This window comes from Halichoerus grypus, chromosome 15 (assembly GCF_964656455.1).
Source record: "Halichoerus grypus chromosome 15, mHalGry1.hap1.1, whole genome shotgun sequence".
NCBI classification, from domain to species: Eukaryota; Metazoa; Chordata; class Mammalia; order Carnivora; family Phocidae; genus Halichoerus; species Halichoerus grypus.
Window position 1 is genome coordinate 52,750,847 of NC_135726.1, and position 14,182 is coordinate 52,765,028.

Genomic DNA, 14,182 nt, shown 5'->3' on the forward strand with positions numbered 1-14,182 from the left:
CCCGGCCCCGCCCCCTCCCCAGGGCCCTCCCCCACCTGCGCTCAAAGGAGGGCCGGGAAGTCCTTCCTGCTCTCTATCACTCATCCATGCCACTTCAGTCCTGCGGAGTTTGGCGGGAAATAAACACGAATCCTCGTCACCAAAATCATAGCTAACACAGAGAATAGTTCATGTTAGGCCCTTTCAAAATCAGACTCTTAGAATTCTATTTTTTTAAATAAAAGGGCGCGCGGGCGGAGTGCTTAGCACGCGGGCCTCAGAGGTGCCAGGCTGCCGGTTTGAATGGAGATCCACACTCTCCAGCTGTGTGGCCCTGGGTGGGCTCAAGTTCACCTCTCTGGCCCTCGGTTTCCTCATCTGGGAAATGGGGACAGCCATCGCACTTCCTTAGTGGTAAGGGCGTACCAGGTGGGTAGGTACGGAGCTCCTAGAACGCAGCAGGTAACTCCCACCCCCACGCCGCTCTATTATTTACAACCTCCTGTCACCTCGCAGTATACACCATGTGCTCGTTTGCTCAGCCCTTTGTGGCGGTGCCCCACACTAGGACGCCAGCTCCTGAGGACAGGGGCCTTCGCCTTGCTCACGGATGAGCCCGGAGAGCAGAGTGCGGACCCTGGAGACACCTGTGGCCTGAGTGAATGAGGCTCAGCTGCCCCGTTTCCTCTGCCCTCCACCTGTTGTCCCCTGGGCACCTGCTGCGCGCCGCGTGCTGGCAGGGCTGAGGTTCAAGCCAATAAGGAAACAGGCGAATTAGTGACCGAGAGAATTCCAGGGAGGGGACGTTAGGAGGGAAAGGGATGGGGCAATAAAGGAGCGGCAGACAGTCAGAAGGGGGGTGCTTTGATTGGGCTGCTCCTGCATCTTTGCCGAGGGGACTCTGAGCTGGGGAAGGTGATCCAGGGCAAAGGGAGCGGCCAGGACGGAGGCGCAGAAGGGAGACTGAGCTATTTGCCACAAACAAGGGTCCAAACCCAAGCAACTTACAGTTTGCACTGAGCTCCACGGCGTCTTGGGAACAAAACAGCCGAATCGGCAGACCCTGGAGTTGGCAGCAGCTGAGGCTCCCACGAGGGAGGTTAGATCCACGTGCACTTCGTTGGGGACGGTAAAGGCCTCTGTGGGTCACAGGCCTAACAGGGCCTCAGTTTCCGTGTTTGCATTATGAGGGTCCAGAGGCTGCTGTATCTTAGAAGGTGCGTATGTGAGGGGCGCCTGGGTGGCGCAGTCGGTGGAGCCTCAGACTCCTGATTTGGCTCAGGTCAGGATCTCAGGGTCATCCGATCCAGCACCCAGAGCCCCTGCAGACGCGCCGCGGAGTCTGCTTATGCCTCTCCCTCTCCCTCTGCCCCGTCCCTGCCCCGCCCCTAACCCCACCCTCACGCGCATGCTCTCTTTCTCTCTATAATAAAATCTTAAAAAAGCGAAGATGAGTATGTCAGTGAGTGGTGTTTGGAGGTGGGCTCTGAGGGTCTCATGCGTCCAAGCGCGGGTCTGCTCAGTGCAAGTGAGGATCACGGAGCTGGTAGGGAGCAAAGCGGGGATTTGAACCCCGGGCATGTTGGGCTGGAGTCTGGGTTCATGACCTCTCTGCTGGGCAGTCTGCTGGTCTGTTGGCCACACATGAATATTTCCAAGGACAGCCCTGGGTAACTGTGTTTGTGTCCCTTGGGACTGCGAGCCGCAGTGTGGGAGATTAATGCAAAAGTGGCCATTTTTCTTCATCCCTCCCCGTGTCCCCATCTCTTGTGCTGTGAGTTCGCAGCCCCCCATCCCCAGCCTGTAAGGGGTGGAGTCTATGTCTCCTCCCTTGAATCTGGGCCGGCCTTGAGATTTGTGGCCAAGATAATGCAGCTGAGATAACCAGGTCAGACCTGAGCTGGGGCCTCAAGAGGCCACAGATACACAGCAGAACCCTGTTGAAGTTACAAGAACTGCCCAGCAGAGCCTAGTAGATTAGCCCATAGAATTTTAGCCCGTAGAATTATTAGCCCTAGTATTTTAGCCCATAGAATAATGAGCTAAAAAATAGTTGGCATTTGAACCACAAAGCTTTGGAGTGGCTTGTTACACAGCAATAGCTAATTGATATAGAGTGCCTGAGGACAGTGGGGCTTAAGAGTACCAATTATTGGGACGGCTGGGTGGCTCAGTCGGTAAAGCGGCCGCCTTCGGCTCAGGTCATGATCCCTGGGTCCTGGGATCGAATCCCGCATCAGGCTCCCTGCTCAGCGGGAAGCCTGCTTCTCCCTCTGACCACTCCCTCTGCTTGTGCTCTTGCTCTCTGTTTCTCTCTCTCTCTGACAAATAAATAAGTAAAATCTTTTAAAAAAAAGAGTATCAATTATTATTATAATTGGTGATTCATGAACTTCAAATTGATGAGAATTTGAATCTCGAAAGAGACACAAGAACTCAGATTGGTGCCTTTTTGTTTTTAAGACTTTATCATTAAAAAAAAAAAAAGTAGAAGACTTCCATGAAGGGAGGTAGGGGAGAGAAGGGGTAGGGAGTGGGCTGGGAGGACAAGGGGACCTCTTCCAAATGTCGGATCCGGCTGACCCTCCTTCCCTGACCTCCCCAGCCCACCGCCAGTCCCTTCTCTGGCCTGGAGGCGGGGGACCCCCAGCCACCATCTTCTGAAGACCCAGGCCCGGGATCTCAGCTTGGGTTCCAGGCAGAGGTGAGGGCAGAAGCGGGGCGCAGGGTCTGGGGGCCTTGTCTTTGTCCTTGAGAGACCCTCGAGCGGGCGCTCAGGCCCCCATGTCCCAGTGGGGCCCCAGGGAGGTAGGCATTGCATTGGGGGCCTTAGGAGGTGGGGTCCTGAAGTCAGGGGGCCAGGTGGGGACCAGAACCAGGTGTGAGCCTGGTGGTCACAGTCCAGAGGCTGGGGTCTGTGGAGAGGGGACGAGAGGCCAAGTCAGGAAGTGGGGAGGGGTCTGGCCCCACATCAGCCCCATAGTGAGAGGAATGCAGAGGGAGGGAGGGAAGCAGAATAGAAACAGAGGTGGCAGAGAGAGAGATGAGGTCCTCTGACACTCAGACCAGGCCACACCTGTCCTCGGTTGGTCGGGCCAGAGCTGAGACCCCCACCGACCTGCCAGGCTCCGGACAAACATGTCCATCTCTCCTTCCCAGGCTCCATGCCTAAGCCCTCCTAGGTCTCCACTCCCATCTCCCAGCCTTTCTGTTGGCCCCAAGTTCATTACTCACCCACCCATTCTGCTGGCGCCAGCCCAGCCCAGTCCTCCTTCCCCCTCATTGGTGTGTAGGCAGTGGTGATGGGGGCGGGCGGCTGTCTCATAGCCATGAGTCTGCTAAGTGCACTGGGCCTTTGCATATGCTATTTCCCTCCTTTCCTGCCTCACTCCTTCCATTCTGGTCTCAGCTCCCAAGTCCCCTCTTCCAGGAAGTCTTCCCTGAATGCCCCCAGCCTGGGTCTGATGCCCCCTCTGGGCTCCTCCAGTTCCTGGGTTCCCTCATCCCAGCTCTGCTCACTTTGGGTCATCACTGTCTGAAGACAGGTCTGTCTCCCCTGCTGGACAGTGGGCCCCGTGAGGGCAAGGCTGGGCTGTCATGGTCACTGCTATGTCCCAAGTACCAGCCAGCACAGGGCCAGGCACAGAAGTGCTCAGGGAATGTGCATTAAATGAATGAAGGAATGAAGAGGTGCTAAACTAAAGACTCTGGACTGCATCTAGAGGGCACTAGGAAGGCACAGAAGAGTTTTAATCCAGAGAGAGTCAAGATCTGATTTGTGTTGTAGAATTTCCAGGCAGCCTCTCAACCCTGGGTCTTTGCACATGGTATTCCTTCTGCTTTTTTGAGCTGAGTGAACCTGCACAAGTGAACTCTTCTTTGAGCATCAATTTTCTCATCTGTAACATGAAAATAATATTTTCTCCCTCTTGGGGTTTTTATTAAGACTAAGTGAGAAGATGCTCTAAAGCCTTAAGACATGGGAGAGTAAAAGAATGTACCCTACTCCTTTGCCCCCCACTTCTACCCAGTGAACTCCTATTCATCCTTCAGTGTCCTACCCAGAAGTCACTTCCTCTATGAAGTCTTTCCTGATATCTCAGAGATAGGTGATGTCTCTCTCCTCTGAGCAAGCTGTGTTTTATTGTTTCAGCTGTTGCTCTGTCATTCTTTCCTGATGTCCACTTCCTCAAAAGCCCAAATCTTCTCAAGAGCAGGACCCTATGTGAGGCTGCTCAATATGCTGGAGATGTATGAATGGGTAGGTGTGTGGATGAATGGGTTTGTAGGTGGGTGGGTGAATGTACGGAGGTGGACATATGAGTGGGCTGATGTATTTTCTGATGGATGACAGGTAGTAAATGGATGCATGGATGGATCATGGGTAGGTAGGTAGGTGAGTGAATGCGTGGATAAGTGGGTGGATGTGTGGGTGGGTGGATCAGGGTGGAGGTGGATGGATGAATGGGTAGGTGGGTGGATAGATGAATGGGTAGTGAGTGGACATTTGTTTGGATGGATAGTAGGTAGGTTGATGATTGATGGATGGATAAATATATAGACAGATGAATGAGCAGATGGATAGATGGATGAATCATCTCCCCAGTAAGCCTTGGAGAACCCTCAGTTCAGGGACCCATGGTGACCCTGCTCTGGGTGAGCCCAATATTGGAATCTGGAGGTCTTACCAAGGTTTGAGAGCCACACAACCCCCAACCCAGAACCCCTAGAAATTGGACACTCACACTTGTCCTGAATCTATAGATAATGCCACTCTCCTTCTAAGTTCAAACTCATTCCCATCGACCCTGGAAGACAAAAGAGGAAGATTGTGAGTCTTCACCAGACATCCCCATATGCCCCTAAATCCCTCCCACCTGCTCCTTCCCCAGGGGATCCCTCTATCAGGACAGACTGAATCATCATTTAAGAAAGTACTAGTACTGGGATGCCCGGGTGGCTCAGTCGGTTGAGCCTCTGATTCTTGGTTTCAGCTCAGGTCCTGATCTCAGGGTCCTGAGACTGAGCCCCGCGTTGTGCTCTACTCTCAGCACAGGGTCTGTTTGTCCCTCTCCCTCTGCTGCTCCACCCCTACCCCACCTCCACCCAGCTCGTGTGTGTGTGTGTGTGTGTGTGTGTGTGTGTGTGTGTGTGCTGCGCTCTCTCTCAAATAAAATAAATAAGTAAATAAAATCTTAAAAAAAAAAAAAAGGTACTACTCCTTTAAGGAAAAGTAGAACCTTCCAATGGATGGGCAGGGCCTGGAAAGAAGCACCAGGAAATCTGCAATTGCCTCTCCCGCTCCGCTGTTATGCAAATGAAGTACTGCATTATTCATGAACTTAATCCCAGAAGGTGGGACATCTCCATTAGGAGGAGGGGCCTGGTGTGTTGGGGGCATGGCTTAGTTAAGGGGCGGGGACTTACCTGGAGGTCTGACAGTCATGTGCGGCTGAGCTTCCGAGTAGCCCCCCATTGGCTGGCCCTCTGGGCTGAAGGCTGCACTCTGACCTGGGAGGGAGGTTGAGGGGTGCAGGCTGAGCCCCAGGATATGCGGGTCCCAGCTTTGATACTCCCCAGGGAACATTAGGCCCTCTCTCCCCACCTTCTCCCCGTACCTGTGCGGTTGGATTGATCGATCATTGGTTGCACGATGCGTCTCCGGGCGTTAATGAACCTGGGAGGGGGTTATGGAAACCGAGCAGGGTGTAAAGAGGGAGTAGGAGAGAGGCAGAAATGAACACACGGAGACAGAGCTGGAAAGAGAGGACGGGGATGGGGAGGGGAGAGGAGAGGCTCCCAGGGGCTGCGGGGCCTCTTTCAGCACCGCGGACAGCGCCCGGCCTCCCACCCCGGGCTGGCCCACGGACCCGCACAAGCCTCCTGGGTCACTCACCAGTTGTTGACTTGCAAGATGGTGAGCCCTGTGTCCTGCGCCAGCTGTTTCTTCTGCTCCTCCGAGGGGTATGGGTGCTGTGGCCACCAGCAAGAGTCACCCTGCCTGCCCAGCAGCCATCTGGTCCCCAAGGCCTGGCCCCATGAGGATGGTGAGCCCAGGCTGGGGCAGGGCCGGGAGAGCCAGCTCTTCGGAGCTGCTCCAGGCTCCCCCAGAGCCCAGTGGAGGGAAGCGGAGCCAAGCTTCAGGCAATTATGCCTGTGGGCGCCCCCGCCTCTTCCAGCAATTAGAGGCTAATTGGCCAGCTCTCATTAGGGAGACCGAAGCTCGGGGTGGGGGCTCCAACACCAGAAAGGAGGCAAAGCCCAGCACGGGGCCCTGTCTGAGTCTCTGTCAGGGTCCCGGTGCATGTCTCTCTCTGTCCCGGTCTCTGTCCCTCTGTGACTCAGTCTCTCCCTGACTCTCTTCCTGTATTTTCCCGGCTCCCTCCACGAGGCAGCATGCTGCACTGGATAAGGCCAAACTGCCTGCATCTGAACACACTTCTGGCTAGGAGACCTCTGGGCTCCTCACCTGCAAAATGGAGCTCCTCACAGCCCCATCCTCATAGGCTCTGTTTGGTGATGATTGTTGAGGGGGCGGGATGTGAATGGGTGGTGGGTTGGGGGCAGGACTGAGTGAGTTCAGAGCCCTAGCGGCACCTGGCACGCAGCTAGTGCTCACGGATGCTTGCTCTTGTTAACCGCCTCCCCTTGAGATTCGCCCTCAGTATCTCCCCCATGCCTCAGTCTCCCATCACTGGGTCTCTCTCACGGCCTCAGTCTCTGTGTGACCATCCTTCTCCTTCTCTCTCTATGCCTACCCTGCACCCGAGCCCCAGGGCTCTCACCGAGAGGTGCTGGAACAGCCAGGCTCTCATGATATTGGTAGCCACCTTGGGGAAGATCCCCCTCTTCTTATTCCGCCGCCGCTCCTGGTCCAGCTCCTCGTCCTCTCCCCCGGAACTGGGAGAGGCCACGCTTGTGTCTAGTCCGTCTCCTGAGGGAGGACAGGCATGCTGTGCTTGTGGGCAGTGAGCGGGGGGACCAGAGGGACCCAGAACCCTCACCCAAGAGACTGCTCCACACCTCTGTCATCCTTGCGCCTCTGGAAGTCCTACTTGCTGTCTAACTTCAATCCTCAGACCAACTCCCACATTTCCCCTCCACCTCCCAGGCGTCTTACCTTGGTCACTGGAGTTGTCCCCACTCTGGGAGGCTAGGCCCCCACTGGATGGACCCGGGGTCCCCAAATGTACAGACCCGCTGTCCTCATGGTCTCTAATCCATGTATTATTCTGGAAAACAAGAGCTAGAGGTCAGTGCCAAGGCTTGGGTGCTCTATAGCATAGTGGCGGAGACCATGGGCTCTGGAGGTGGGACACCTGAGTGTAAAGCCTGTCCCTGCCTCTTTCCTGGCTGTGTGACCTTGGGCGAGTTGCTTCAATTCTCTGTGCCTTCGTTTCCTCAACTGGAAAACAGGACAACTCTCCCTACCTCACAGAGCGTGGAAAGGACTCAGTGAGTTCATTCACATAAAGACACATACCAATCGCCCCATAAAAATGAGCTTATACAGATCCGTGACAGCTTATCTGAAATCCTTGGGGACCAGCAGTGTTTCAGAATTCAGAACTTTCCACATTTTAATTTTTTTTAAATTTATTTTTAAAAGTAATCTCCAACTCACGACCCCAAGATCAAGAGTTGCACGCTCTACCGCCTGAGCCAGCCGGGCGCCCCTAGAACTCTTCGCATGTGTAGACAGTAAATTCGTGCACACCCTGTGTATTTCATAACACCCCCAGCAGGGCCTGGGGCTTAACCTCCTCACCAAACTCATTAACATTTCTGCAGCAAGATGGATGAATATTTAACTAAGTGGAATAAATAAAGGCTATAAATAGCCTCTCATTAGTTCAGGTCAGACTTTGCTGCCACATGAGTTTGCACTAAAGTTACGGGGGATAAAAAACAACTTTCAGTTTTCAGCGACAGGGAGGGAGGTGTCTCTGAATTGCACATCGGGGGAGTTCAGGCTGTGCTTTCTTTATGCAGACTCCGACACGCTTTGAAGAACTGGACAATGCATTGGATCTGCCCTCGGCCCCAGTTCCGTGTCCTGGAGGCTGACCTACCTGTACACACTTCATCAACGCCCTTTGTCTTTCAGGTTCAGGTTCAGCTCAATTGTTGGGAGGCAGACTGGGTGGGTTCAGCTCTTGTTGAACCCCAGGGTGCCCCACCTGCCCTATTGATTACCCTCAACCCTGCCTGTTGCTTTGTAAGCAGCCCTCCCCACCCCCCCACCCCCCTCCCCAACATGGCCCATTGCGGGTGCATCATCTATCCTGCAGGGGCCGGGCTGGAGATGCCACAGCTGAGAAGGTTTCTCCAGGTGTGGTATGTCTGTGTGGAATTGTGTGTTTGATTGCATGATGGACGGGCGAGCGAACTGCGGAATCATCCGTCCGAAGGCTTTTGAGCTTGGCTGCAAGGGTCGCCTCCGGCTCTTCTAGCGCTGGCTCTGATGGGACGCTGTGGGTGAGCGTCCACAGCAGTGTGCCCGAAGCTGTCTTGGGATTGTTGTGTGGCACGTGTCAGTGTGCCCACGCCTGTGTCCCTCTCTGAGATGGCCAGGTGGCTGTACGTGACCATCACGAGGCCACAGTGTTCTAAGTTTGTGTCTGGTGTTCCAGGGCTGGGTTGTCTTCTTTGTGAGACGGTGTGTGTGGTTACCACGCCGGTGGCTTTGTGTCTACACCGGGCTGGAGGATTGCCATGGTGTGTATCGGAGGCTGCCTGAAAACGCGGAATACGGCGATGCCTCTGAGTGGGGCTCTTGCTGCGCATGTGCAGATTGTGCGCTGTGGGGCCGAGGGTCCTCGAGGCCCGCCTGTGGCTGCTGTGCGCAGCCGGCCCGAGTCTGTGTCGGGGTACGGCCATGTGCCTGTATCTGGGGCGGGGGTGGCCCGGGTCAGGCTCCGCGCGGCTGTTATGTGACTGCCAACAAAACGCGTCCATCTGCACCTGGGGCTAGGGGCTGTCACGTGGTGAGGGTGGCTCACGTCTGAGTGAGCACAGGCCCTGTGCTCGTGCAGCTCTGGGTCTAAGTGCGGCGCTGTCCAAGTCTGTGCGGCAGGATCTGGGCCGTTTGGCTCCGTCTCCACCGGTGTGACTGTTGTGTGGCTGGGCGTGCTCTAGAAGTGCGGGTCTCGGTCAGGCTGTGCGACGCATGACGCTGCTCTGCGGCTGGGATGTGTGTGCTTGAGTAGGTGGTATATGCGCTCATCTAGCTGCGAGGGAGAACGGCTGTAACTGAGCGTGCGTGGCTGTGTCTGAGGCTCTGTGCGTGCGGCTGAGTCTACGTGTGTGCGTGTGTGCGCATGCGCTGCCATCCAGCTGTGTCCCGGTCTGCGCAGCTGTTGCGTCGTTGGCGCATGCCCAGTGGTCAGGCGTGTCTGGCTGAGGCCGCGGGGTGTGTGTGCGCGCCCTCACGCTGTAGCCCGGCCGTGTCTGCTCGCAGATTTGGTTGCGGGGTGATGCCTGGTGCCCCTTCCCCGGCCCACCTGATCCGGGAGGCTGGGGCAGGAGGCCGGGTAGTCCTCGAGGTCCTCCCTGCAGCCGCCGTCCCGATCCTCGATGACCAGGTCGATGGGCATCTTTCCCTTGAGGCAGGTGATGTAGCGGTGACAGAAGTTGTCGCACAGGTCGTGGACCTGAGGGGGCACCGGGGTACTGGGGGGGCCACCCGGGGGCCAGGGCTGGGGTGTACAGGGATGGGGGCAGCATTCTGCTCCAACTCCAGTGGGCAGAGGGCCTGAAGGAGGGGTGGAAGGGGTGAGAAGGGGAGGGGTGGAGGGCAAGCAAGGGTGTGAGGGGAAGTGAGAAGCACTCACCTTCTCCAGCTCCAGCAGGTGGAAGCGGAGCACCTGAATGGCCTGTATCATCTGAAAATGGAGACAGGAAGAGACAGAGCAGGGGAGAGAGGGAGGGATGGAGGGAGAGGAGGAGGGAGGGAAAGAGAGGGAAAGAGGGAGAAAGGGAGAAGGACAAGAGGAGGAGGAGGAAGAGAAAGGAGAAAAAAGGAGAGAGAGGAACAGAAAGAGTGAGACAGAATGGCAAAGACAGAGGACAGGCAGAGAGGGACAGAACCACAGGGGCAGAGAGCAACAGGAAACAGAGACAGAGACCCAGAATTAAGGGAAGATGGAATGTCAGAGAGTCAGAGACAGAGAAAGAGAAGCAAGAGGTGGAAGAGACAGGAAAGGATCCATCGCAAGAGGAGTGAATGAAGGTCTGCTATAATAAAAATATTCCATCCTTTGCCTGCTTGCCCCTTGCTCCATTTCCCACCCTCTGACTGTAAACTACATTTCCCAGAGTCCTTTGTCAAAAGGGTCAGCCAATAGGAAGCCCTGGCGGGAGCTGGAAAACAAAAATAAGGGAGAAGCCAGGGTATTTCTCCTTCCCTCTCCCTCTCCTCTCTCCTTTGCGCTTTGTCCCTGCACTCATCTTGGCATGGGCTCTGTTGTCCTGGCTGATAGAACAGCTAACGTCTACTGAGTCCCTGTTCTGTGCCAGGCATTGTTCTAAGTGCTTGACTCTTGTTAGCTCATTATATCCTCACAACAGCCCTATGAGATAGGAATTGTTCCTAGCTACAGATGAGGAAACCGAGGCACAGGGAGATTCAGCTACTTGTCCTGGTTCACAGAACTAGTGAGTGGCAGAGCTTGGATTTGAACTCAGGCCATCAGTCCCCATTCTCAAACTCTAGGCTATACTCATTGCAAACGGGCCACAATTATCACTGTTTGATCAAGTGGGTCAGGTGATCTCTTCTCTGCTCCCACAACCAACCCCAGGGCTATGGAGGGTGGGACAGGAGACCCCTGTGGAGGAAGGAGCACTGGGGAGGGCGCAGGTCTCACCAGATTGTCCAGCTCCGGGTTGGAGGAGAAGAGGGGCCTCTCAGAGCGGACCTGGGAGGAAGAGAGAGACCAGGGAGGGGGCGCCCTGTCTTCAGCCCACCCCTCCTCTCTGGCTGTCCTGGCACACAGCAGATGGGGGTGCCCACCTGCTTGGCAAAGGCAGCGATGTCCTCGTTGAAGGAATCAGAGGAGCATACATCACCACCTGGAGGTGTGCCCAGCCCAGCCCCGGCCCCATCCCGGGGCGAGCACGTGGCCAATTCACATTTCTCAAAGACCAGGGCCAGCAGTGGGAAGAGCGGGTGTCTGGGGGAAGCAGGAGAGAAGGTTCATGAGGGAAAGCAGGGGACGTGTGGAGTATGGAGCACCTGGGAGAGGGACAGAAGACCCAAGGGAAGAGATGGAGAGATGAAGACAGAGCAAGAGTGTCAGAGAGACAGAGAAAGGGGCCCAAATCCCAAGACCCCATGGAACCTTCAGTCCTGTCCCCACTCACCCGTAGATCTCATCCTTCTCCCTCCTCAGGCCATCACTGTCCAAGCCCGGGGGCTGGGGCTGGGGAGGCCGGTGGGGGCCATAGGGCCCGGGGGCTCTCGGTGTCGAGGGCACTGCCTCCGAGAAGCCAGCCAGGGCTGCGGTGCTGTCCACGATGCCGGGGTAGTGGGGCAGCTCATCATACTGGGGGGAGGCAAGAGGGGGAGAGCCCCAGGGAGGCATCAGGAAACCTCCCTACCCTGGCATCCAGGAGATGCCCCTCCCTGCCCCCCAGAACCAGCCCTTTCGTTCCCCGTGTCTGAACCCTGCCACCTTTAGACCGCGGACGTCCCATGGAGCTCTCTGGGTGGGTCTGAGAGCCCTGCCCCACGGTCTTCTCTTATACCCCTGGCCTGTGAAAAATGTTCCATCAGAGATTCTTGGTGTGTGGGCAGAAGGGTCCAGAGGAGACAGACTGACCCAGGTCTCAGGTCTGAGGATCAAGGTGGGGGTCAAAGATCAGCTGATGGTAACTACCAACTCCTCCCAGGGTGAGGAGGGGAGGGGGAGAGGGGAGAGGGCCATGGAGAGATTCAGATAGAGACTAGGAGCAAGATACAAGAGAGAGACAGAGGATAGGAAAGAGTGGGATGGAGACGAGAAGATACAGGAGCGAGAGAGAGAGAGATGCTCACTCATGGACGCTTCCCACAAAAGCAGTGCATCATTTATGCATAAATGTAAGTCTACACTGTCACCCCCCCTTCAATTTCATCCCACAGTTGTCAAATATGTCCATCTGACTGTACATATTTAACAACTTGTCACACCCCACTCACCATGTGAATCCACCCCTCCACACACACACACACACACACACACAGAGCCAAACACCAGACACAGCAATGAAGGAATGAGTCGGTGAATGAATGAATGAGGCATTTAGTGCATGTGTGAATGAATGAATGAATGAGGCAGGTAGCACAGCGCCTGGCACACATTCCATAAACACTTGTTGAACCGAAGTGGAACCCTGCACAACCGCACAACCCACTTGTGTGATCAGCCCCAAAGCGAACCACTGTCATGACAAAAGCATGCACACTGGGGAGGCCAGAGGGGCCTTACCACCCAGGCTAAACCCTCTCCTTGGGCTTGAGGAAACAGGCTCAAAGAAGCCAAGAGACTCAAACAGAAGGATGCAGGCATTCCCGCCACGGGTCGCTGGCCCCTGCCCCTGGTGGGTGTGCGCCGATGGCTGTGTGTGTATGTCCCTCTCTCCGTCTCTCCCTCTTCCTCCTCTCCTAACTTCTCCCGAGCCCCGAAGTTGAATCCAACTGTTCCCTGCGGTTCCTCGCACATCCTAAGATGTGCAATGGGGTCCTCACAGCCTGCCACGTTCCCACACCCCGGCACCCCCAAAGGTGCATACTCACCTCCTCGCCTGAACTCTGATCTCCCCATCCCCAGGACCATAGAAGAGAGAATCCCTCGGCCCAGCCTGGTGAGACCCTCCCTCCCCTCCCAGTACTGTCCCCACCCCTAACCCTCAGGAGGACTTGGAACAAAAGTAGACCGGGGAGGAGGACTGGGGAGGGCAGAAGAGGAAGGAGGGGGTAGGAGAAAGGACCTGAGATGGAGCAGGAGACCCAGGGGTGGAGGGAGGGGGAGACCCGGAGCAGAGACAGGGGAGACCCGGGGATAGAGAGAGGAGGAGACCCAGGGGTGGAGAGAGCGGGAGACCCGGAGCAGAGACAGGAGAGACCGGGGGCAGAGAGGGGAGGCAGAGAAAGAGATGGAGGAGAGGGCGGGACGGGCTGACGGGGGCCGGGGCGCCGGAGCGGGGCGGGGGTCGGGGGGCGGGCGACGGAGGGACGGGGTGCGCGGCCGGGCTGGGGCACGGGGTGCCCGCCCTCAGACCTACCCTCCGGGCCATGGGCTGATGCCGGCGGCAGCTCCCGGGTCCCTCCAGGGCCTGGCCGGCGGGGCGGGTACAGCCCGGGGCAGCGGCCCCCGACGGGCCGCGGTGCGGACGCCAGGGGGTGGGGCAGGAGACCGGGGGACCGGCCCCCCCACCCCCGCCGCCGTCAGTGGCCGGCGCCGGGCAGCGCGGAGGTTGCGTGCATGGACCCCCGGCACCCTCCCCCCGCGGGGGTCAGGACGAGGGGCTCATGCCGGCGGGGGCGGGGGTGAGCGGGGGGGCGGGCCCCCTGTCCTTTCCCCCCCCCCCGGGATCCCGGGAGGATCGGGGCGGCCCGAGGACGATGGACCGGGAGACTGGGGACAGCGGGGGAGGAGGGAGACTGGGAGGGGGCGCGGGGCACGGGCGGGGGGGGCGGGGGCGGCGGGGGGCTCCCCGCGCGGGGTCCCGGCGGCGGCGGCGGGCCGGACGGCTGCCGGCGGCTGGGTGGCTCGGTGTCTCCCCGCCTCCCCGTCTCTCCCGGTCTCTCCCGGTCTCTCCCTCTCTCTGTGGTCACATCCGGAAGTTCCACATCGAGATGCTTAACCCACTGTCCGCCGGTGGCTGGGCCGCGGGCGGGGCGGGCGGGGCGGGCGGCCCCTCCCTCCTCTCCCCTCCTCCCTCCTCCCCCCTCCCCCCCGCCGCCGCCCTAGGGGCGGCCTTTGTGTCGGGGTCTCCCCGGGTCCCCACCCCGGCTGCCCCTGTCCGCGCCGCCCTCTCCCCGCACCCGGCCCGGGCCTCCTCCGCCTCCCGCCCGCAGGCCGCCACAGGTCTCCGTCCGCCCGGCGCGCCCCCGCTCCCCAGCCGCGGAGCCTCCCGCTCCCTTTCTCTCCATGTCGTTCCCTCTTTGTCTCTCTCTCTCTTTGTCTCTGTCTGTCTGTCTGTCTCTAGGAGACAAACG

At 57.6% G+C, this 14,182-nt stretch overlaps 1 protein-coding gene across 3 annotated transcripts; it reads right to left on the bottom strand.

Annotated features, from left to right (window-relative positions):
- Positions 1-2,441: 2,441 nt before the first annotated feature.
- MEIS3 (Meis homeobox 3) lies at positions 2,442-13,767 on the bottom strand. 3 transcript variants are annotated; one of them, XM_036114076.2, is made up of 13 exons: positions 13,246-13,767; positions 11,344-11,525; positions 10,994-11,153; positions 10,848-10,898; positions 9,813-9,863; positions 9,483-9,581; positions 7,100-7,211; positions 6,765-6,913; positions 5,876-5,952; positions 5,598-5,656; positions 5,407-5,490; positions 4,725-4,787; positions 2,442-2,894 (listed from the first exon to the last, which is right to left on the bottom strand). In XM_036114076.2, the coding sequence occupies exons 1-12, from the start codon at positions 13,255-13,257 to the stop codon at positions 4,738-4,740; spliced, it is 1,086 nt and encodes a 361-aa protein (XP_035969969.1). In that variant the 5' UTR covers positions 13,258-13,767; the 3' UTR covers positions 2,442-2,894; positions 4,725-4,737. The 3 variants fall into 3 exon arrangements, with proteins under 3 accessions (XP_035969969.1, XP_035969968.1, XP_035969971.1); XM_036114075.2 differs by having other exon boundaries at positions 9,483-9,632; XM_036114078.2 differs by lacking the exon at positions 9,483-9,581.
- Between the last annotated feature and the right edge of the window lie 415 nt (positions 13,768-14,182).